The following is a 24,708-nucleotide window of genomic DNA, read 5'->3' on the forward strand; positions in this document are numbered from 1 at the left end:
CGTGGAAGCGACCCACAACAACCATGCTCAAAACGGCCTGATTCGGGTTCTCTGACCTCAGAAACGTCCAGAAAACATGTTTTTGAGGTTTCGTAAATTTTTACCTATTGCAATACTTTCCCCTTTCACACTAGGTGTGTGCGGAAAAGTAAAAACAAAAACAAAATGAAATATTGCCGAAAATGCGCTGTTGCATTTGATGATGATTACAGTAAAGAGGGTCCTCAAAACCTCCTGCATGAGAGCATGACCATAAATCATACGAATAAATGGTGAACCGTCTAAATATATGAACATTAGAGTTTATATTCGTTTGTTTGCGCAATTTTGTGCCCCTAAAATTAAAGATGGTTTTATGCACCCCAAAAAGAACTGCATCAATCACTTTGTATTCACACACACACAAAAAATATTACTTAAATTTTTTTCAATAATATTTACATAAATTAGACAAAATGCAGAAGAGAAGACTTAACCAATAGATTATTAGTTGAGCTCATGTTATTTAGTGGGCATTTATGTTTTGGATTTAAAAAAATATTCCTTTTCGAGTGGTGTATTCTCTGGGTTACAACGATAAAGTGTCATAATTCAAAATTAAACGATATTTAATCCACCTATGGCTAATTTAGCTTAATGTGCAACGTATAATGATTGGCAAATGAATGAATGAAAATTTATTGACTATTCTTTAGTCTAATGGTATCATAATCAATATAATTCATCGTTCATTTCCATTCATGATCAAACAAAATTTCAGCTCAAATAAATTTTAACATCGATGAAAGCGATTAATTTTGTACCTGTCCATTTTTGTCCATTTCGTTATTGGTTAGTTTGACTTTTTCAAAAGACACCACTTGTTTTCGAAGCACATCAACACTAATTGGTGAATCCGGATGAGCATAAAGACGCGGTGGAGGCGGTGGGTCAGCCTTTCCGGCAACCAACCACGTTGAACGATGATATGCATAACGATAGCGTCTAACGTCCGTCGGAATAATATCTAGCAAAACAGCATATCGATCAGCTGGTTGATTGAATCTCAATGGTCCCGAAAATGAAACTCGTACCGTTGGAAACATTCGCCTGAAAATACAAAGAAAAAAATCCAAATAAATGAATTTTCAAGTTTTATCTATATTCAATGTTCCATGGCGGGTAAATATTTTCTCTACCTTGATGAAGAAAGAATTTTTCACATGCGATGGCACAAGACATAAACAATTATAATATTATTTTTTTTGCGGCGGCTACAAACATAGATGAAACAGGTGTGAATTGTGTATGCGTGATGGAATCGACAGAGACTTACAGAAACAAAGAGAGTGGAAAAACGAGAGAATCTACTCAGATGCTGCTATCACTCATCATATGGAGTTCACACATTTAAATGCAATTAGAGTGGTGCAGTGGCACCATTTGCTTTCCTGTTCTGACATTTTCTCGCTCAAATCAACTTGTCTCATTAACGCACTCCATTTCTTATCGAAATAGCGATGTGAGAAAAATTGAGAAAATTGTGCCCCAACAGTGGTTATACTACAATAAAAACTAAGTGTTCGTTTGATTTACATGAATTACCAATGTGCAACAAATTGGTAAGTTCTTTTACACCTGTACCGAAAACGGGAATTGAAATCGGCCAAAGGGGGCAGACACGTTTGGCAACAGCAAAAAAATAAGTATATGACGATCTTTAAATTAACTTCTTTCGCACGCATCGTCGATTTTTATGTCTTTTTGATTGGTTAATAATATTATTATCGAATAAAAATAAAAAAAATACATTTTGCACTATTAATGAACGAAAAACTTTTATTTTCTTCGAATTTAAAAACAAAAATTTCTCCCCTTTTCAATTGGTATTTGCGATTTTCTTTCCCATCACTAGTAAATACTTCTCTGTATACAAAAATAAGCTGAAAGCAATACAGTAATCAAACTGACTGCAGCCAAGGCAATAATTTTGCTGTTTTTTTTAATGTTTTCGTAGCTGGAATGCAATGCAGTTTTGGTCGGTCATGCCCGCCGCGATTTCTGCATCATGGAAATATTGGCAAATGCATGCAAATCGCTCATTAGCAGCAAATGTAAGATAATTTTCACTTCTGTGTTGACATACTCGAATAAACACATATGGATGTTTATATAATTTCTTAATGGCCCGTACTGGCTTCAGACCGAGTAGTATTCGCACAGATTCACATGAAACATGAAATAGGCGCAAATTATTATGAATTACGTTACGATTAACGGCTTGTATTAACAATATAAATAACTTGATAGTTCAATTTTACTGGTTTTTGGCTTTCAACAAATATTCCTGACTTCCAAAGTAAAAAAGAAAAACACATTCTAGTCGAATGCGCATAGGCCTTTTGTTTTTTTTTTTTAAACTCGGAACTGGTTTGCCAGAATTAATTGATCGATTGTCATCGCGAAAAACGAAAATTATTACTTTCCACGCCGTTACATTTTTGTATATGCCTTCGGCTGTATCGGTCAAAATTAATTAAAAAACTTCAAGTTAATTTCCGCAGTGTGTGATGTATACACGGTGCAGTAAAGAGCAATGCAACGTCAAGTATATCGCACCAAGTAATTGAATCGATTTTGGGTTACATTTGTCATCGTGTTGTAACCAGTCGATACCGTATTTACATTGACGATGGCTTTGCTGCGTGTTCTGCATATATTCATACAGTTATACGGCTGTAATTTTGTTCTTCGTTTTCCGCTTGTTATCGTTGTCGTCGTCATCGTCATCGGTCACTCTCATTATGTAATAAAAAAAAACCATTTGTTTGACGACGATGGATTTCATTGGATGATGGCTTCTGTTGTTGTTTTCATTACATCGATTAATATGTATTATTTGATTGAATGTATTTATTTCGCTTTGTTTTTTTTTTTTTTTTGCTCCAGGGAAAACTTATGCCATCCGGAAATCAAATGGTCGAAACATTCAAAACACAATTCGAGTAATCCAAAACATAAAATTATCGACAGCCGGAAATTAGCCATTTTCCAATGACCAAAACAAAATTTCGGCTTTCATCCAAAGGCTATTTTTTATACCGACCAAATGGTAAACATTTTATTTTTAGCAGAACTATTTTCAATTTCATTGCTTTTGGAATTGTTATATTTGTGAAAAGGAATAATTGTAAAGGGAATTCGGAGGCTTTTGAAAGGAGAGAGAGAAAAAAACGGACAAAAATGACTTTAAGCCATTTTCATGACATGTTTTCATCCAATACAATGCATTGTGTTTACGTAAAAATCGAAAATTACCCAAATGTTTGTATACAAACAGAACATTTTTCTATACGAATAATTCCAAAGAAACCATAAAAAAACGACAAGCACCGAGTGAGGCGGAGAGAGAGAGAGATAAAGAGTGCACAGCGAAAGAGTATGACAGCGCACATTCTATGTTGTGGGTTGCCGTTTTGCTAACCTTTGGTGGTCATTGTATTGAGCCATGACTTGCTTTCATCAGCAATTTGTTACAGTCAATCCACTAGTGTTGTTGTTGTTGTTGTTATTGTTGATGTACAAGTTGAGAGATTGATATTGTTTCTTAAATTGTTGAGATTGTTTTGCTATCTTTTCGATTTGTTTCGTTGGAGCAAAGGAATTTGGCCTGTCTTTTGACTCGTGTGTCTCATGCTTTAAAGAAATATTTTTCATTTTGATCGTTTCCTTTCTTTACCAATCAGATTTAATGAACGTAATTCCAGATAAAATGTTGTTGTTGATTGTTTTTTTTTCGATACTAGGTCATCGTCATTTTACCTCCTGCTGATCGTGTGTTCTCTCTCGTGTTTTGCTTCAATATTTTGTGCTTGCGCAAACTTTTGCCAAGTTTTTTTGTTGTTAATAAATATTCTTCGGCGAATTAATTCTTTGTGACCAATGACTATGGTTCAGTTTCCAGAGTGTTTTCACTTCATAATTGACAAATCACTGGCATCTTTTGCAAAATATTTTCTTTTACATTCATAATGAAAACAAAATGTCAATGTTGTATTGAAGAAAAAGCCGATATCTTAAGATCTTCTATCTAAATGGTTATCCATTCATTTGAGTTATAATTAACAGCTATTAATCTAGCAATTTCAACATGTTAATGCAGAAAATTGGTTGAAACTCAATTTAACGTCCCTTCCTTCTTTCTCTCGGTCGTGTGTTTCTATACAGTGTACTGAGGATTTTGTTGCCTTCATTTTGGCCGAAGCAAATATTATCATTTCAACAGTGATTTGGAATTATGGCATTATCCCCAATCCATGTAATCACGATCATTGCGCTCTCTTCACTACGTCTATTAATTTCATGAAACCGCTGCGTTTTTTGTCTCTCTCTCTCTTTCTCTCTTCTGTCAGGCATTATTTGTATGATCAATCATTAGCATGTCATCACAATTAGCATCGTTTGGTTTATGATGAACCAAATGAATGCTACGATGAATCAGAATAAAAAAAAAACTGTGCCAACAATAAAGTATGTATCGTCTTGCTTGTCTCGTGTAATCGACACGAACGCATGCTTCAATTACATCGATTGATGATTTTACCCTATCGTTTTCACAAGATTTGTGTTAATTTTTTTCTTTCTCTCCTTTTTTAATTATTTGCACATTCTCTTTTTTTATTGCTGTTGTTTCGTCGGATAACATCGCGTTTAATTATTACAAAAAATGCAAATACATTTTGTTTGCGTACATATTTTTCAATATTCCGTATCTCGAGCAGAACAACAAAAAAAGTGCACGAAGATTAATTTGCATTTTAATTATAGTAAACGTCTAATTATTGCCAATTATCTCACCTCGGCATAATACATCTCTGAATTGGTGAAAATGTGTGATTTTAACTGGAGTTTCATCATTCGCTGAACACATTCTTATCGAAAGATTAAGTCTTTGGTGCATCATGCATATTCACTTGTATCACTCCATCTCTTTCTTTCTATTTCATTCTCGTTTTAAATTCTAATTCGAGTGCATAATTTTTCTTTCTTTCATTTCATCAATCAGTGACGATTCATAGTCATGAGTTTGAAAACTCAACGGCTCGCCTCTCTGTGTGTTCACGCCGTCGTAACTCTTTGATGTCGATCACACTCACTCAGCTTTGAGTTTGCGTGTCGATGTATTATTCTGCCATTCTTATTCAATTTTTAAAGATTCAAAAAAACTAAAAAAAAGTGAGAACAACAACTACATCGAGCAGCAGCCGCAAAGCTGTTTTCAGTTTTGTGTTCACCTCGACGTTCATCTTTATTAAATTATCACACAATTTATCCGGCCATTCGTTCAATTTAAGATTGGTGTTATTTTCATTTATTACTCACGCACTTCAAGCTATTGCAATGCCGCCATTTGACTAAAAGAAAAGTGTTGGCAGCGACTGATGTGCATATTTCTAACTTTTTTTGTTTTATTCCAACGGATCGCTTCTCTGTCTTGCATATTTGAAGAATGCACAAATGAATGGTTTCTTGAACAGTATTTCACTGGCAACGGAGTCTTCTGTTGGGTCGGCATTTAAAGGCTGAAATATATTACTGAATATGTGACGAATGTTTGGAAAATCCTTTCGGCAATTTGCACACCACAGCCCAGCGTAATATTCAAGAGCACAAAAAAGAATAACCAAATGACTTATAAACCCTGAAGCAATTTTCTTCTTTGTATACAAAGTGTGTGTTCGGTTGTATTATGATTGTACTCTTTTTTATAGATTATGTGTATGTTATGTTTTGTCTCTGGCTGTCTTATTTTTCTGGCACTCGTGTTCGTGCTGTCGGTAAATTCAATCAAGAGACTAAGGCACATGTGAAGTGTCTGCAATACACACACTCGACACATATCATATGATATATCATTTTAATGAAACTAATGTTATTTAAAGACCTTTTCATTATCTTTAGAAAACATTTCGTTTTATCTTTACGCCTCATTCGAAAAAACCATTCGGGAGTAAATGGTTGTTTTCAATGCAATCGTGCGCCTTGCGCACAATATTTTTCTGATATCAATATGCCATAATAATTCTATTGCACATGTGTGTTTCGTGATATTGAAGTATAGAATGGATCAAATCCATTCAATTGTTTCCGGGATAATGAATGAACTGAAAAATTATCTTCAATTGAATTACTTATTTTTTTCCAGATTTATAAGCATTCTTCATTTAGAGAAGAAAAATGGATTTTAAGGGAATGCACAACGCCACGCACCAAAACAGGAACAAATCTCTTCAATTAACTATCTCAAATTGAGTTCTCTTTGAAGCTACCGTACATTCGGAATTTCATTGAATTGATGTTACAATTATAAATACTATTTATACCCGAAATATGTATCGTTTTGACTATATGCTATCTTTTTCTCGGAAATTCTTTCGATAAAAGTATGAATGAATGTTCGAATTTTAATAGAGTGACTCATTTAATGGGTTTACAATGTTTTTACGGGCCTCGTTGCATTTCAACCCATAAAATATCTTTAAAAAATTCATTTTTTCTTTATTTACTTTTTGTTATTTTTTCTGTGCAATATTTCCGTTGCAATTCAATTTATTAACTTGGTAATTTGCTTCAAAACGATTGATTTTGGTTTTATTTTCTTCATGAAAGTCTTGTGGAAAAAAAGGAACAACACTGACTTGTCTAATGTCGAGCTAAGCGAAAAATCTCAATCATTCGATCGGGTGAATTGAAATAAATTTGTCAGTTGAGAATCAATTTGATTTCGAAAACGTTTAGACGACATGCAATCAAGCAATCAAAAAACCGAGCATAAACAAAATGGCAATGGAAGAAATGGTAATAAGACCTAGGAATAAAATGTGTGCATCTATAAAATCAAAAACAAAAAAACAAACGAATGCATTTCAGAGACGTTCAAAATAGACTTGTTCATAGCGATGTTCTGTTTTTGTGGTTTTTCAACCACAAGACTGCTCCTATTTTTGGTTGTGTATATTTCCTGTTTTGGCATACAACAAAAACACCAACACCAACAATAAATAAGTATCATCGTTTTATTTCTTGCATGTTTTTCGTTTGTTCTTTTGTTTCTTTGCTATTGCTCGAATGCAATTTTATTTTGGCGTAAAAATGTGTTTCTACTTAGCATTTGATTTATTGTTTTCGTGTCCAATCAGTTTGCGCATTGATTCAATTTACTTGAATGCATCTAAATGAACCTCCACCTCAAACTGCACACAACAATACAATCGCTTCGATGTTGAACCGGAATTGCAAATGATATCGTTTTATGTTTTTATGATATTCACAAATAAATTGCTCGAAAATTCATTCACGAATCGTAGACACAATCGACATAAATTGACGGCAATATTGTGCGAGGATTTTCTGCCGAAAAAACAAGCGGAGAAAAGACTTTCGGATTATCAAAAAGTGTGTGTGTTCGTGAAACCAGCACGAATCCAAATATTGCGCTTTTGTTTAAGTTAATAAATTGGTGGTGTGAGTGTCGTTTTTAAAGTAAGCTGTAAAACCTTTTTCTCTGTCGGATTTCGTCTTTCAAATTTCGCATGTTGAACATTGTTGAATCTGCTATTGTTCCTATTTTATGATTTTATTAATCAGTGTTTTCTTTTTCGTTGAACATTCGCCCAAAAACTTCTTGTTATAAAAATAAACGGTAATTTCCATTTCCGATTCATATTTCTATATAAATAAACCTCTGAATGGGTATTTTGTTATTTTCAAATACAAAACCAAATCCAATTCATTCACAATAATTCGGAATGGATAAGTTGACTGGAAATTCAATAATTTCCATCATTTGCATAATTTCAAAAGACACAGCTTGAATGAAAATATTGGCCCTTGACTTCCAACCGAAGAAGGAATTTCAAAAGATCGCTGAAGAAATTCTTCAAATCGAAAGAATGTCATGCTGTCCGATGGCATCAGCGTATTGTTTTACCACATCTCAAGTCTAATCATTATTGAAACAGTGTTTCATCTTTCACGTAGGTGCGAGATTAAGCGATAAAATTATTGTTCCCGATAAATAAACCAATTAGGCTTGATTACTAAAATGTTGAACTATTTTCACCAGTTGATCGTTAAATATTTGAATTAACTGTTGGAAGCGTATGTTCTTCAAAGACTCTTTGTCTTTTTTTTTCTTTTTAGAATGAAATTTCAAAGAAATTCCATAAAATGGACCGCCAATTCGAATGTATTCCATTTATAAAAATGTGCTACGTAGGTTGCTCCATAATTTTTTTTAAAATGGTACTTATAGTGTTGCCCGATGTAAACCATTGTCATATTCGTAAAGTTTGATGTTTTGGTATGTATTCGTGCCCTGAACCTTTTGTCGTACGAACGCTATTTGTATTGTTTACAGTGACTGGTAAACTGCGACTCAACAAAAAAATGAATTTTACACGTGAAGATTTTCGTAAAATGATTTACTACGATTTTCGAAGTAAATTATCTCAACAACAGTGTTTCGATCGACTTCATTTGGCCTTTGGCAATGAAGCACCAACCCTTCAGACAATTTATAACTGGTACCGAGAATTCCGTTGCGGTCGTAGTTCGCTCAAAGACGAGTTTCATATAGGTCGTCCAAAATCGGCTGTTGTGCCACAAAACATCGATGCTGTCAGAAAACTGATTATGGAAGATCGTCATGTGACCTACCGTGAGATTGAGGCATCTTTGGGCATTTCATCCCACAGCATACATACAATTTTGCATGAACATTTAGCCGTAAAAAATATTTGCTCTCGTTGGATCCCACATAAATTGACCGATGAACAAAAAATGGCTCGTGTGAGTTGGTGTAAAGAAATGCTCAAGAAATTCAATCGTGGTGCTTCAAAAGACGATAATAAAATCGTCACTGGTGACGAATCGTGGATATATGCCTATGAGCCCGAAACGAAACAGCAGTCGACTGTATGGGTCTTCCAAAATGAAGATAACCCAACGAAAGTTGTTCGAGCAAGAAGCACTTCGAAGCGAATGGTCGCCTGTTTTTTTCGGGAGAAGTGGTCATGTGGCAACCGTTCCACTAGAGGATCGTAAGACCGTCAATTCTGATTGGTATACCACCATTTGTTTGCCCGAAGTGTTTGGTGAAATAAGAAAAAACAACCACCGTCGCAAAATAATTCTTCATCACGATAATGCGAGCTCTCACACATCTTTTCAAACTACTCGATTTTTGACCGGTCAAAACATCGAACTGATGGGTCATCCACCGTACAGTCCTGACCTGGCACCCAATGACTTTTTTTTTGTTCCCAAGCGTGAAGAAAAAACTACGTGGTCAACGATTTTCGACACCAGAAGAAGCAGTTGAAGCGTTCAAAACACACGTTTTGGAGATATCAGTTTCGGAGTGGCACGAATGCTATGACAAATGGTTTCATCGAATGCAAAAGTGTATCGATCATCTCGGGGAATATTTTGAAAAACAATAAAACCATTTTCGACAAAAAACAACTGTGTTATATATGTTTTTAAAAAAAATTATGGAGCAACCCTCGTATAAGTAAACATTGTTGTTAATGCCGTTGAATTAGCTGAAAGAGCTTAAGGTGTGGAGTTGTTAAAAAAGTAATTTATATTCATTTTTTTTCAAGTTTTCTCACTTTGAATGGATCTCCTCACACGGCTCAAAGACCCTTACTTTCTGAATCAATTTCGTGTCGTTTTAAATCGCACTATATGGATACACATAGCGAGAAAATGGTCAACATACCGGGTACAAATATTTCGATAAAATAAATACAAAACCCATAAATAATATTTAATGATTTTATTTTCAAATGTGTTCAATGTACATCTATATGAAAATAACAGAGAAAACGTGATGAACTGAGAGTGCCAACGACATTTATTATACCCGAGTTGAATGGAAGTTTACTTTTTACAAATTCATTGTGTGATAACCAGTCATGGAATGGTTTCGTGAGGATTTTGTTGGGCTCGCGATCACCACATCAAACACACACACACACACATGCACATGGGAGAGAGATATAGAGAGAGAAAGAGTTTGAATCATATTATGAACACATTCGCTTTTGGCCTATGGCATACATAGCATTAAATTTATTAGGTCGTAAAACAGCTGCTGATCGCGTATTTATGGAAATTTACATACGATTGAAATGAAGAGACTGTCACCATTGGAATGAGTAGTGTCTCCCTCTCTTGCGTTCGCTGTCATCTAGTTTTGTTCATTTAACCATTAATTATTTTAGTTTGCCTGTATATTTTTCAATATGGTGTTCACATTCATCTTTCTTCTTGTTATTTATAAATGGCCTATTTGAAATCGATTCATTCAATTTTTGCATTATTTACAATTTATTTACCGCATATATTTTCTTGTGTAATCACGATGGATTTTTATGCGCCATTTCAAATGGACTCGGACCACAATGCACGGTCTGTAACCGTTTGCCATTGCTGTGATGCTGATGTTGTTTGTGCTGCTGCTGGCGCTTACCGAAACGACTTCATTCAATTCATCTTTTGTATGTTTGAAAAAAAAACGTGCATCGAATCTTGAAATTATCTGCAAACCACATCGCGCCACGTAATCTTAAAAAATGCAACGAAATGTAAATCATAAATCTTTAACCGCCGTATAGCGAATCGTATTGCATTTTCACGGGGGGAACACAAGTCAAATGAATCCTTTATTAGTTGATCTTTCACATTTTTATATATTCAAAAGCCACACACAAACGGACGTAAATGAGGCGCGAGAAAGAAAGAAAGATGAACAGAAAAAAGCACGAGAGTCAAAAATCAACTTCTCTTTGGAATTTACGGTGCAAAAGTCACAAATTCACAACTAAACAGAATGGGATAAATCTCTTTTTTAAACAAGAGAGAAACCACAGAGCCGAATTCATTAACACGCCACACATTAACTTCTTTCCGCATCATTTACGTGAGGATTTTTTTTTATACCAGCAAGTAAATCAGGATCGAAAATTAACACCAATAACATTTGCGGAAATCCCTCTTGATTCAATGCGAAATAAAAGATCACAAGTAAATTGTGATAAACTGAATGTTAGATGCAAGATCACATAGTTACAACACACACACACACAAAGTCATATTGTTTTGTTATATTGCCCTGTCGTTTTTGTCATCGAAAAAAAGCAGATAAATGGAATAATAATAAAAAAAGATTGAAACAAAAAAACGGTAAAAAAGGCAGCAATAGAATTCCATCTGAAATAGAGAGCGTCAACAGAAAATCATCTGCGTATGCATTGTGGATATATTTCGTTTTAATATCGATGCCAATGCGAACAATATCAGCCTCTTTTTTTGGTTCATTGTGTGGCAGACCTCAGATGCCATTGTGCCCGACGTGTTTCGATTTCAATTCAAATAAATAAATAAACGAATAATTTTCTATTGAATAAATGTGACAATAAAGAATGCAGAAGTGAAAATGAAATGTGGAACCACCTCGTGTAACAACAAAATTAATAATAAGGATCTGACTTATGGTTATGTTTTGACACATAAATGTACGCAAAGGAAGGAAGATACGATGGTATAGTGGTTGACATATCACCGAGAAACATAATGCAATGAATGAGGAAAAAAAATGATACACGCAACAACAACAATAAAACACAATGCGCTCATTGAAATGCCAACGTATATGGGATGAAATGTAAAGTGGAAAATTGCATGAATGAAGAACGAAAAATGAACAAAATGCGAAATATTTGTCTCTCTTTCGTTCAGTTATGTGATATCAATTTCAACTGAAATGAACGCCAGTGAAATATGTTTGCCAAAAAAAAGGACGAATCGTAGCACAAAGAAAGCGACCAAACAACAATAACTGACACAAATGAAGCGACGCGGATGTTGTCATAAAAGAGGTCCATTTTTAAGAGTAACAAGAGGAGAGATTCTTTGAATGCTTCTCTAATCGTTGTGTGTGCGTGTATCTGTATGATTTGGTGTACTCTATGCTGTGGTTTGCCAGTTTTTTTTTACTGAATCTTTCTCGGTCAAAAAGAGTCTTATTCGCATAGCATTTCTAACCATTGCTTGTAATTCGGTTAAGTAGAGCTCATTCTTGGGTTAATTCATGAAGTCAAGAGCAGCATTTCCAACTAATCACACAAATTTCTATAGCGATATAATGAGAATCTGGTTTTTTTTTTCGATGTGATCGACATGCATTCAACTCGTGAGAATTACTGGATTTCGCGCGCATAAATACTTTTCAATACGTACGATTTCAACGATACTTTAATTGTGACATTGAGCAATCATTTCACAGAATCAGCTTTTAATTGTTTCGCAGCATCAATTCGATTCGAAATTCTTCTTCCATTTGGAACGAGTCTTAAATTTTGGCCACAGCCAAAGAATTTACTAAAAAAAAAATAAGTACTATGTAGAGGCATAAAGTACTGTACGAAGACAATCCGTAGAAATTTCGCGAATTGAGTTTAAATGATTCAAAAAAATGTATACATTCGTATTTAATGCAAAAAAATCAAAAGGAATGAAGCAAAGACGTTTTCGTTCCTCAAACCATTAATTTACTGTTACACTTTGGCTACTCGTCTTCAGTCAATATTGCCATGCATTCATTCGTCGCGGTCCATTTGTATAAAATCGATATACACACATTGTCGATTTGAAACCGTTTCGAAACAAAACCAGTTTGTCAGATTTTTTAAACCGAAAATGAATGATTGGAGAATACGCATCGTATTTTTGAACTACCTTTACGAAGTGCTTCTCGACGAAATTTACTGCCGAAAAATTGATTGAGCTCCATTTATATTATGCACATTTCACATATTTAAATGCACACATTTTTTCCGTTTAAGTTGTTTTTGGATTTACAACAAAACTTATGAACAATTTTACAGCATTTGTTTTCTTTTGTATGGACTTACCGGCCAGTTTTCGTTATTATCATTTCCGTTCCTAACTCGTGAAATTTATCCCACAATTCTTTTGTTTCCAAGTGACATTGTACCGGTGCCAAATCATCACAATTACAGGAGTTGGTTAGCCGAGATTTTGTCTAAAGAAGAAAAAAATATATTATATTCATCGCTTGGATGAAATTTCTCTCTTTTCATATGACTTTTTGCCATTTAAACGTTATGGCTTTATAATTGAGTGTCCGTATTTTCTTACCGAAGTCTGTTCAGGTGATGATCGTTCTTCATCCGATGCGCATGACGGTGAAGCTATTGATGTTTGTGCGGTTTTCTGTGTATTTCGGGTTGATTCTGAATCGCTGCATTGTTCAACATCGACCTCATCATCTATTTCTGCATATCGATCCACCGATAATGGACCTGAAAAAATGAATTTCATTTCACATTTTTAGATGATTTCATATTATCTCCATTTGCTTTGTTTGGCGCATATCAACTGGCGCCTATTTAAAAATAACTAATTGCGAATGTCTTCACAATATTACCAGCATTGATTATGCTTCTAGAGTCCTACTCTAACAAAACTTCTGTTTTTTTTTCTCACAAAATGAACGTCTTCAAATGGCGTTCGTACAATTACTGAACATTCTTCTGACAAAGCAGAAAGAAGAAGAGGAACATGTTAATTACCGTACAAAAGTATGACATTAAACACATACTTTGACATCGTTGATGTATTGCTGACAAAATGATCGCGCGCTATATGCGCTTGTTCTTTGATAATACGATTTTTTTTTATTCCAATGAATTAATTTTCGCAAATGATTAAAATTTATACTTTTTTTCAAATTGGTTTTTCCACATTTTCTTAGCAATAATCGACGGTTCTGGCTTCTACGACCATAAACAAAAGTATGCAAAAAATTAAAAAAACTGGATATTGAACGATCAAGTTTGATACTCGTTTCAACTGAGACGGAGATTAATGTGAAATTTAATGCGGTTTTGTGTTAATGTTAATAAATTGCTGCAAATGATCGTGGCACATTTGGAGTGAAATGAATAAATTCTGAATTGATTGCAAACGGTATCACAGCGGGACTATCAAACAATGTGAAATGTTTGATGAATGGCATTCGCATTTGTTGGATGGAAATAAATGTGTGATTCATCGATCAAGTTCTATCTTTGTGGAATGGCAAATTAAAAAAAAAATGTTTTGATGTCTACTTTACCATAAAAAAATTATATTAAAATTCTGGTTCGATAAGAAATCGGTACGTGTGACACAACATAGCTGGCTGGAGCCGAAGAATTTTTAAATTGCAATACGTGCGCATTAAAAAAGTTTCGAATAAAAAAAAATGTGTATAAATTTCAAATTGAAACTGGGTCACTTCATCAGCTCAACAGTGCCTGTAATTCTATTGAAACGATTACGATCCAAATTCCATATTTAAATTAATTACGCCTTGGTGTACATTTTTTTTTCAAAAGATTAGCTTTCAGCGTGTTTTTTCCTCCAATTTTTTTTTGTGTCTGGATTTCGCGTGAAACATACATAAAATATTTATGGTGTTTACGACAATAGCGCATTTAATTTCAGCAAAAAGAAGTAAACCGTCTAAGAGTTTTGAGCCTATTTGTTCAGTTGGGAAAAGTAACAATCAAATAACTCATAAACAAATAAAATCAACAGAACAATAATATAACAGGCGAACAAAATGACTTGAAGAAACGTTTAATTTAATTCCTCATATGTGTGGATATATAACAGTTTTTGTTTCACGTTGTACATTTACAGCGATTGCTGTTTTCGTTGAGTTATTATTGTTTTTTATTCTCTTCAACAAAAAGACCTCAATTAAAATTGTTTCAATTATATTTCTGTGCATTTTTGCAATTAGTAGTTTTGTTAATGGTATTTGGTGGATTTTAACCTCCATGTGAACAGCGACTGTGATTGTTGCTGTAACGAAATTCTATTCTAAATTTTATGATTTACAACGTACTTTCGTCCGACATGCTCTCCGTGAAATCTGCAAATCATCACAACATTTCTCACAGGCGAGTGAGAGAAAGAGAGAGAGAGAGAGAGAGAGAGGGAGCGCGAAAGAAGAAAAGAAAAAAAGGTCGAATGTAAAATGCCTCGTGTTTATGATCACCGGCAATAGCAAATGAATGCGATAATTAAGAGTAAAATGTGCACACTTCAGAAAGCTCTTACACGTGTAACTGTAAATCGATTCTAATTGCGGAATGCATCGAATTAATTTTATTATTCGTTTTGCGATCGAGCCGAGATTAGATCGTATTGCATTGGATGTAAATAATTTTTTAGGTGAACAAAAAAATATTTATACAAGAGAAAGAATAACGGCCACGTTATGAGAAAAAGTTGACTCATGAAGGTTTACTTACTAGAGCTACGTTCTGATGGTTCTCGGCTGAGTGAGCCTCTGGACATAATAGCCGCAATTGAAAAGTCTGTGCCATTTTTTGATGCAGCCACAGCTGCCGCAGCTGCAGCCGAACTGCAATGATTTGATGCTCCAAGCAGCATGATACTTTTACTATTATTTGTTTTCTTCTGCCGGCTCAGGTGCACGAATTGTCATTTATGGAAATTTCAAATAATAACACTTTTCACAAACTCTTTTCTATTTGTCACTTTATTGCCATTTTCTGTTCGGTAAATAAAATAAAATCAATTTGCTCCTCTTGATTTAGATGCTCGATGATTTTGACCTTTGTTCTTGATTATGTGTCAATGATTACATTTCATTCTTTATGCCACACATCACATGCATAACATTTTGCCACAAATCATTGGATTTAATTCGATAATAATCACTTAATAACTGACACACAAGAGATAAATAATGACAACAATAAGTAAATAAACGCCGAGCACAACGGAAAATGTATATACTTTTGCTCGCGAACACCCACTCAAATGCGCATTTATGCGATATGTCACTATTTTTTGTTGTTGCTTGTTACTAATTTTAAAATATGCACATTTATTTTATTGCACAATTTTGATTTAATTTTTTTTTATAAAAGCATTTAGAATAAAATGTTCATTCAATTTACTAAAAAAAAAATTTTGTTGATTTTATGTTGAAATTTAATGTGGTGACAATTTGTATGTATCAACAGTTTTAATCGATTTTTGCACATCGATGCGAGCACATGTGTGAATATCATAAATTAAATTCTTTTGAATGTTTGAATATATCAGTGTCTGTGTAATAGAGAAATTGTGTTTGCACGTGCATCTTCACAGTTGAATATTTGAAAAATAATCTCAAAACAATGGAAAACAAACAAAAGCGCTGTTGAGTTTCTCAAAAGTTATAACACACATCACCGAACGGAAATTAGAGATGCAAGAAGAGGGCGTAACAAACGAACAAACGAACGAGCAAGCCGATAAGTGTGAGCCTGAAGGCAAACAATTGCAAACTGATCCCGAAATCGACAGCCAAATGAGACCAGATAATAGACACAACACTCTCAAATCAACACCCAACTCTCCGATATATGTGCGCGACTATTTACCGTATGCACACGTCGAGTGTGAGTACTTAACAATGATGTTCGATATGAGTTAGCGAGCGCGCGCTCGTTCACTCGGTCTCTCTATCTCAACGGGAAGTGATTGCTGATTGGCGTAAGAGGGATAGAGGAAATGACAAACTTGCTGGCGCAATTGTAATTGTCACCATTATAATTCGAACTGACTTTTGGTATAGAGTGTGACACACACACTCACACTGAAAATGTTTTATTTCACGTCAACAGTTGTTAACTGAACATCGATTGATGCGGAGAATAAATGTGTTCATCCTTCGTATTGAAGCTTATTTTAAAAAATGCGGCTAAAAATGTTCTTTAATTGATAATGTATTGTTCGTTCGATGAAATGGCGTCGTTCGTTTATAATGAAATAAAACAAAAACAACTCTTTCTCAAGATGAAAATGGTTAAATAGTTGTTCCTCGCTCTTGATCCAAAATTGATGACACGAAATAAAGACACAAACGATGACTACGTTGAAAATGCCACCACACGATGACTTATCTCCCAATATGTAGTTGAACGATATTAAATTCGTACAGGCAAACGTTCGTTCGCTTTTGCTGTCCAATCGTGTATATGTTATATTGTCAGTGTGTAGTTGTGAATTGTTGTTGCTGTTGTTGGCTTCCTTTTTCGATTCACTGATGTTAAACTCGACGTTTTCGCCACGTTTTGTAGACAATGCTTGCACACATAAATACACGTCGTTAAATTGATGTACATATGTATCTCATAAAGCATTTCGTTTACTCCAACATTTTTTTTGTGGGCTCTCCATCAAAACTTAAAACTAACTCACCATCGTTATGTACGTATATAATATGAATGTATCTCTCGGTTCAGAGATTTGACTGGAAAAACGCGTATATGAAAAATATAAAATATATCGCAAGAAGAATCGCAGCGAGTGGAGAGAATGAAAAAAAGTGTAATGTAAGTGAAAAATACGTTCAAATACGTAGCACATTCACGAGCGCACGATCAACGAACGAAAATCGAATAAAACAACAAAAAATTTACACCGAACAAAACCACAATCAAATCAATTTCTCGAGACATTGTACTGCATATTGCCGGGAATGAGTATGCCGAACGCGCTCTCTTTCTCTCTATTTCACCAACACATCCCCACAACCGACAATCTATATAATAAATAATGCGCGAGTGGAATAGCACAAACAAATAAAAATGAACGAATAGAGAGAGAGAGAGAGAGATGCAGACAGAAAAAACGCAGGAAAAAAAAACAACACGCAAACAGGCATTCAGCACATTTTCATTGATTCAAAAGTGCTTCTTGTTTACATAGACGGTATTAACGTTTGGGTTGGTTTCGTTGTTTGCATGTTGTTGCTTTGTGTGCGCTGCTTTTTCTTTCGTCTCGCTAAATTCGAATTTTTATATCAACTCAACAGCATTATTTTCATTTAAATAATGTTCTAGGTATATGCGAATATTGCTTTCTCCGAGAATATCTCGTTGAAAAGTCAGGCCACATGGCGGAACGAATGTGTGCAAAGGAGATGGCAAACAAGCCCAACAAACCATCATCATCAATGCACACTCTCCTCTCACTCTCTCACTCTCTTCACTTCGTTTGAACTCTACATCACAATCGAATTCGAATCACATACATACATTGTAACCAACCAAGCACCCAAATGTGGCAAAAGCCATGCCAAAGAGAAAGAGAAAAAAACTCCTCCTCTTTAATTGTTGCTACGATTTGGTGCCTCCTTATTACATGTTATGTGCTCAGCCCAATAAATAGAATGTGGACGACGGTATTGTCGTCGTGTGCGCTTTATTGTTGTGGTGAATGCGTTAAACACCAACATATGGATCTTTCGTTTGTGTTACCGATACGCACACACACTTCAATGTGCCAACAACCAGCACCTATTCCAGAGCCCATTTAACCTCTTTTTTTTCGTTGTATTATTTCTTGCCTATTCGCTATGCATAGCATCGTTCAGTTACCGCATCATCGGTTTTCAATTCTTCATGCCATTCTCGTTTTGTTTCGATTTCTTAGTTTGTCCATTTGGACCCAAAGTTCTGCATTTAATGATTGAATAACATCCACAATCAACCAAAAAAATATATATATTGCTATCAAAAACTTCACATTCCAAAAGAAAAAAGAGATATTTTACAAATATGAAAATATATGATATAAAAGTTCATTTCTGTAACGTCGACAGCACAAACACAAAAAAAGCCGAAAACCTCTCGGATTCCTCTCTCTCTCTCTCTTTATCAGATGCTGAAATACATTTGAAAAATCCTCGCAGTCAATAATTTGTGTGAGCAAAGAGATAAAGGCGAAGTGTGAAAACTTTAGTCGAGCTCCGAAACGACCACCGAAGAAAAAAAGATTAGATTTTATATGCTCTATGTGTATGTTGCACACCATATTCAAAAGAGAGGTAAAGGGCGGTGTCATTCACAAACGTATTCTCCTTCACTTCGAAATCCGATGTATTTACTTGTACATATGAATGCGCGCACGCTTAACCGTGCGTTTTATGTTCGAAAATCCAGCGTTAACACAAGAGGCTTGCGTTTATATACAAAAATACTTTTCCATGCGGCACCTATGCTTCGACGAAATGCATACGTTTCTTGGCATATATCATGCATGTCAAAGTGAGTGTGTAACACAAAATCACCCATCGTTCCTGGTAGGTAATGCCTAGACATTGATGATGTACGTGTGCTTTGTGCAATTCGAAAATTTAATATTCGATGTGTATATATGAAATTTTGCGTGTATCCACACACTCCACAATGCCGACAAGCGATAAATATTTCAATATGAAAAGATGCATGTGAGGAACATTCAGAATGTGTGGCGTATTTCCTCTTCTCCTTCTCTCTCTCTCTCTCTTTCTCTGTCGCCCTTTACTTCTCTGTTTCTCTTTCGTCCTTATCTCAGTGGTGTTACAATTTTCATGTCTTTCTTGGCAATTTTCCATTGCTCGACCAGTACATAATGTGAATAAGCGATATGTCAACATGGTAATTTTGAGCACTCAAGTATTTTCCTCGGTAGATTCATAAAATAAGAAGAGCTGATGAAAAAAACAACGACCAAAATGTATTTATGTACTTGTCCTACAAGTTTGACTCATGGATTGAATGACAATGGTGATAGTGGAGATGGTGGTGGTGGTGCATGACTGACTGTATATATGACGTAAATGGACCCGTGATTATGTGTATTTGTATAAAAATGAAATACATCATGCAAATTGGAATGTGTCAGAATGTAACCAGATAAAAGAAGAGAGAGAGTGCAAAATGAAGAAGAGGAATGAACGTACATGAGCAGTACATTCTCCATTCACTCTGAATGATTTCATAATGGCGATGGATAGAGTGTAAGATTTCATAGATATGGAGTTTGAATTCGGTATATACGCGTATATTCAACTTAATCTGAGGACCCTTCATCATCAACACCAACGCCAAAGCTATTCACACTACATGCGTTCTATTTATTTTCTAGATTATCTTCATCCTCTTGACTTGGATATTTGGAGATCCAGTTTTCGAGGCTCTCGTCCGAGCCGGACTTAATGACTTGAGATTGGTGTATGTTCATTGCATACAACAATGTTGGTGTTTGTATTGTTGTTGTTGCTCTTTCACCAGTCGCTTTGTGTTTAAATGGCAAGAAGAAGGAGTTTATCGATTTGCAAACAATTTTACGCCGTGGTATATAAACATAACACTCAATTTGAAGTATCTTTTCGCACATTATACATATACCGTTTGGGGAGGCATTTCAAACGACTCTTGCGACATGATTGCCAGCTCTTATCCGCGCGCACACACACATACAAATTTATTGTGGTGTCAATCTTCCATCTCTCCATCTCTTCTTGTTCTATTACCGCCGCCTAACTTACACAGTGATATTACATTTGTTGTGATTGTATGCGCTCTCGCGAATGTTATTCGATTCACGTTTACATTTTACCAAGTATTTGGGCTGTTATTGCTGATGCTGCCGCCAGTTATGGTTATTTCTGCCAACTGTTGTACGAACACTAAAAAACCATGGAAATGAGAATATTCATCGACTAATAGAAGTCTCCGTTGCCGTCATCGTTGCCACCACCACCAGCACTCCATCAAAAATGATTCACAAAGAGCAAGAGAGAAACGAATAAATTATACGAGAGGGTGGGAAACGTTATCATTGGTAGCATATGTATCTTGTTTTATAAGACTCCAATAAACTCGTTTGCAATGTCGTCAACGTGCATTCAGGATCCTTTTACGTTAAAAAGATCATAATATCAAGTCGAAAAAATATATGAAGCCGTCACATAACACCAACTGCAAAATGCCAACGCAAATTATTGACAAAATTCACATTTTACAAACGTAATAAATATACAAACCCAGCGAACAGCTCCTTTTGGCACATCTTGAATCGTCGAAATTGCCTTCTATCTTATTCTTTGTCTCTTCATCTCGTTTATTTAATGCCATCAACTAACATTACGAATAATTGAACCATAAATCTAACGCTGATATCTTTCGCTTTTCTAATGCACAATTTTATTTAGAAATTTTGTCCTCCAGCTTTAAATTTTGAAGCGGCAAAATACTATAAAATCGATATAATCGTATCATTTTGGAATCGTTTTCAACACATTTACACACACCACCACACACTTACAAGATACTTAAATACTCACATCAAAATATAACATCATGGTCATTTCTGTGGATGATTTTAATATTCTTCAATTTGATTAATTGTATTGAAGAAGATTGTGGTGAGGAAAATTTGGCTTTAACTTGAAAAAAGAACATATAAAAAAGAAGAAATTTTTCTGTATTATTTCGTTACCCACCAATTCCCATTCCATGTCCGTGGTAGTCTTAAGATAGATTTCAATATGTTTTACTTCTGTCTTCTTCCTGGTGAATTTCCGAGGGGATCGTTTTACTTACTGCAATTGGCATGGGTCCAACAGTCAATATTTTACCGAAAATCTATTTTGCGCATGAATGTTCTCGCATTTAATAATGGTGCTGTCTACAGCTGGAGAAATATTTGTTTTAGACAAGTCGCATTGCATCGGTTTGGTCGAAATGTATATTCGGTATGTGTCTTTTTTTCCCATTGGCTTCGTAGTTTCAATCTCTTGACTGTATGGCACAGTTAAAACATTAGCATGGTTGTTCGAATGAAAAATCATCGTCGTCGTCGTCGCAACATAAACCAATTTATTTGGTGTCGAATAAAAACCAATCACATATGGTGCACGCTCGTTCACCCACACCATTTTCGTCTACGTGTCAAACAAAAATATGGAAGTGAATTTGAAATCAAGCGAAAAACAGATAACTGGATAATGCGACCGAACCGAAATGTGATGCAATGTAACATCTAACAGAGAATCTCGCAAATTGAATTTGTGCTACTGCTATTGCTGCTGCCGCATGCTATTTTCCATTTCCACACATTCAAAGTGGCTGGAAACATGTAAATTCAGTATTGGGCGTCAAATGACATGATATCTTCTTTTTCGTGTTATATTTTTTTATTTTATTTCATTTCTTTCTCCTCTTTCTCTGCCTTCTCGATCGAGCGACCAAAACGACAGCAAACACATTTTGTGGCAGCAAATAAGCATTTATTGAAAATACGTCGTTCTTCGTCACTACCATTTAATTGGATAAATCGAAAAGGAGCAACGAGGTTTGAGTTGTGATGCAGTTGATTGGTTTAAAGCAATGTTGATATTTATCTGGTCACAGAAACATACACACAAATCGAAAAACCCGAAATGTGTATCTCAGCTGTTGTAAGCACAATATTTATGATCTGCCATTTTAGTTCGGTTGAAGATTTATACAGCCAAAGAATGGAAAGAAAGAGATGGTTCCAATTGGGTAATTGATTGCCGTTTTTGCTGTATTTTCTCAGAAAATCAAACCAAAAAATGTATACATGAGTATCAAATGAACACATAGATTCATTGAGCTGCCATCATTATGCCAATTAAACGATCCATGACTTATTTAAAATCAGCCAAGAAATGTAACATGCTTAAATCTATCAATGAATAAATCATGTCAAATGAAAAACCACTGAAATGGAAACATTTCCATTTCGATATATTTCAATGGGCCGATTGGTGTTTTTTTTTTTGTAAATTGTTTATTTTTTTATTGTTATTGTATGAACATGAGCGGTTGAGAGTGAGAGAAAAAAAAATGTGGATGCATGTAATTCCATCATCAATGTCATCGTTTTTGCCGATCAAATGCACATTTGCCTGTTTGTATCTGTATTAGGTAAACGGTGTGTATTGGAAAAGACGTGAAAAATGACAACAATTGAATAGTGTCATAAATTAACAAGGATTATCACACATTTAATGTTTGTATGCGCCACAAAATGAAAAATATGGATTTTGACTTTTACACCATTCCTTTTCATTCAACCATTCGGTTCTGTTCTCTTTCGGTGCGCTTTTTTTTATTCACAGTTCGTTCTTTCGATGAGTTTTTGTTTATTTTCATTTCGTTGTTGTTGTTTTGGCCGGGAACTTATTTGTGGTTTATATACCAGTAACCTTTTGAATATGTATTGTTCGTTGCTCACTCCCAAGAAATCAACGATGGTAAGAAAACCACTGCATCCGTTTTGATGCAACAATAGAGCCCACCAAAACGAAAAACATCAAAATGAATCAACACAATGAACATCGTCAATATTTAACGGCCGCATAAAAACTAACAAGAGAAACTACACAGCAACTGAAATGAACACAAGCTGAAATTCCACATTCAATAAAACGAACGACGTGTGTTCAAACCGATTTCGGTTGAAGACTGTATTAACTGCCTTTATATTTGCAGTCATGACAAATACATAAAGAGGTGTGACGCTATTGAAAAACTTAAATTCCACCATCAATATTGGATTGTGAATATTTTTCGAGCTGATTAATTATATTCGATGAATAAATTTTAAAATGGGTGAATTTATTTTTTGATCAATGGCATTGTTTACTGATAAACAATATATTTCAATGACAAAAAATATTTCATTCTATTAATTTCTTCGGGTAGGATGAAATGGGAAAATATGCAATTTTTGCAATAAATAGAGAGACCGAAAAAATGCTCATTTGCATTTTGGGTGAAAAACTGACGTCAACTGACAATTTTTGAATGTATAACATTAAAGCCTACTGACTCTGGCGGCCAATGAAAAACTTGCAAATTTAAAAGGTTAAATACATAATCAAATTTTCCTCCATCGACATAAATTAAATGCAAATTACTTCAGATCATAATTTTTCAATGAAATTTTCCATATGTGGTTGATTTCAAAAAAAAAAACATTCATTGATTCCCCTTCTGCGTTTTTTTGCAATTTATCGCTTCATCTATGCAAAACATTACCCATCGTGATATTTGTTCTTGTCACAACGATTCAGTATTTTAGCAGTTCGAAAAAAATGCTACCAGGCACTTTTTTCTTTCACTCACTTTGACAGTAATCTACAACCTCAATACAGTGTTCGGATACTGTTCATGTTTACAAATAATTTGCATATTTTATTAATTTTTAAAGCAGAAAATGCCTATTTATTTACACATTTAAAATTGTGTATTTTTTTGTTACGTCCTCTTCGTTTGCTTCATAAATCGTCTGCTTCTTTGCATTCGTGCTCTGTTTTATCTCTTTCGTGCTCTCTCGTCTGCTAACTGATTGCATTGATTTTGGGTTTCGACATGAAGAAAAAAAATAAGCCAGAATTATGAAAAAGACAAGTCAAAATGATGCGCCCAATTGAAATTTTACTGCCAATAAATATTATAAACAGAGCGAACGTACCAAATAAACGAGCGTAAACCATACAACAAATAATGTATGTAATAAGCGAATAAATCACGGCGAATGGCGACGATGGCAATGCCAACACATGAGCACACACAGATGCTACAATTTTTTTCTTCTCGTCAGCCGTTCATTTACATGTTTCTGTCCGTAAAAATTAACATATGTATATAAAAGAGATTTTGCATGTCCTATCTCTCTATCGTATCGACTAAATCCAACCAGAAAAACATGTAAATTCGTTGTGGCGGCTCAAAATGTGCAGTCTGGATGTCTGTTGTAATTGGTGAGGTGGTG

General features: G+C 34.8%; 1 protein-coding gene across 1 annotated transcript in view; it reads right to left on the minus strand.

The window, feature by feature from the left end:
• Nucleotides 1–15,986, minus strand: part of LOC116340939 (T-box protein H15-like) — a 23,919-nt gene extending 7,933 nt beyond the window's left edge. Inside the window, exons 1-4 of the mRNA XM_031767701.1 lie at nucleotides 15,372–15,986; nucleotides 13,207–13,370; nucleotides 12,960–13,090; nucleotides 804–1,089 (exon numbers count right to left, since the gene is read on the minus strand). Of these exons, the coding sequence (XP_031623561.1) occupies nucleotides 804–1,089; nucleotides 12,960–13,090; nucleotides 13,207–13,370; nucleotides 15,372–15,513 (723 nt within the window). The 5' untranslated portion in view covers nucleotides 15,514–15,986. The remainder of the gene's footprint in view (nucleotides 1–803; nucleotides 1,090–12,959; nucleotides 13,091–13,206; nucleotides 13,371–15,371) is intronic.
• Nucleotides 15,987–24,708: the final 8,722 nt, after the last annotated feature.

This window comes from Contarinia nasturtii, unplaced genomic scaffold (assembly GCF_009176525.2).
Source record: "Contarinia nasturtii isolate CC-2019 unplaced genomic scaffold, AAFC_CNas_1.1 Cnas_scaffold_695, whole genome shotgun sequence".
Lineage (NCBI taxonomy): Eukaryota > Metazoa > Arthropoda > Insecta > Diptera > Cecidomyiidae > Contarinia > Contarinia nasturtii.